The sequence below is a fragment of the Cyprinodon variegatus genome, unplaced genomic scaffold (assembly GCF_000732505.1).
Source record: "Cyprinodon variegatus isolate N-32 unplaced genomic scaffold, C_variegatus-1.0 Scaffold260, whole genome shotgun sequence".
Lineage (NCBI taxonomy): Eukaryota > Metazoa > Chordata > Actinopteri > Cyprinodontiformes > Cyprinodontidae > Cyprinodon > Cyprinodon variegatus.
This window is the reverse complement of record NW_015150713.1, coordinates 327,966-329,066: the sequence shown is the minus strand read 5'-3', so window position 1 is coordinate 329,066 and position 1,101 is coordinate 327,966. Positions and strand designations below refer to the sequence as shown.

At 33.5% G+C, this 1,101-nt stretch overlaps 1 protein-coding gene across 2 annotated transcripts in view; it reads left to right on the top strand.

Annotated features, from left to right (window-relative positions):
• Nucleotides 1-1,101, top strand: part of LOC107089688 (rho guanine nucleotide exchange factor 28-like) — a 65,444-nt gene that overhangs the window by 21,332 nt on the left and 43,011 nt on the right. For both annotated transcript variants that reach the window (XM_015382602.1, XM_015382600.1), the window contains exon 9: nucleotides 979-1,022. In XM_015382602.1, coding sequence (XP_015238088.1) covers nucleotides 979-1,022 — 44 coding nt within the window. The remainder of the gene's footprint in view (nucleotides 1-978; nucleotides 1,023-1,101) is intronic.

Genomic DNA, 1,101 nt, shown 5'->3' with positions numbered 1-1,101 from the left:
ATATATATATATATATATATATATATATATATATATATATATATATATATATATATATATATATATATATATGTATTCTGCACTTCTATGGAATTATGAATTAGTATACAGAAATTAAATACTGTCATTATCTACAATTTTCCGAGGGAACTCATACAACTATTCTAAAATATGCTACTTATTAAGATTGTAGCAGATTCCTTCCGGAGGTGCCAAAAACAATAAAATGTGTCAGTTGAGTTTTTGTATATTTATGTTCTTCAAATGCAGATGGAACTGTGTGCAACAGAAGTGATAAGATTTGACCTGCAGGAGGGGCTAGAGTAAAGATTTTCTATATCACTCAGAGTACATATTTTCATGGGAGATGTTTTGTGCAGTGACCAACAGACAGACCGAGAGCCACAGTAATGGGATGATGAGTAATATAGTAAAAATGCCATGATTATTTCTAGAGCATTCCTGTTGTCTCTTTCATCCCTTTATTTTATGTTCATTCTAGCATAAAGCAAACAGTAGACATCAGTGCTGTAGATCAGCCTAAAGCAATGTCTGTCCGTGCTTCCTAATGTAAATAATAGGATGGGATACAACATTCAAAGATTTCATGTTTTTCCCTAAAAGAAATCAAATCCTTCAGCTGTTTTCTTCTCATGCTTTTTCATGCCCTGTTGTTTACTTTCCTAACCTTTCCCTCCTTTACATTTTTTATTGAATTCCATGCCACAAATTGAGCTAACTAAACCATGTTTGTTAAAGTTTTTCTTCTGCTAAGAGATCATGCAGCATAGTCTTTGGTTAGAGATGCACATGGTTGAAAAAAAAAGAATGAAACCGAGGTAGCACAGTAAAAATCCCTGAGGTCATGAAACGAAAATAAATGTCAGACTTTACATGCTATCATTAAAAGACTAACATGTGTGCTCTCTGGAGTCTCTTTTTGAAGTTTAACGGCTGCTGTACGGCTTCATCTTTCAGCTCTGTATGCTGACATCAATGGAGAAAACTCTGCTGATGAAAATGTGAGTATTTGATCTAGAACAGATGGGTATTCATAAAAGACCAACATTTTCAGAGTCATGAAGTGTTTGCCCCTTTATT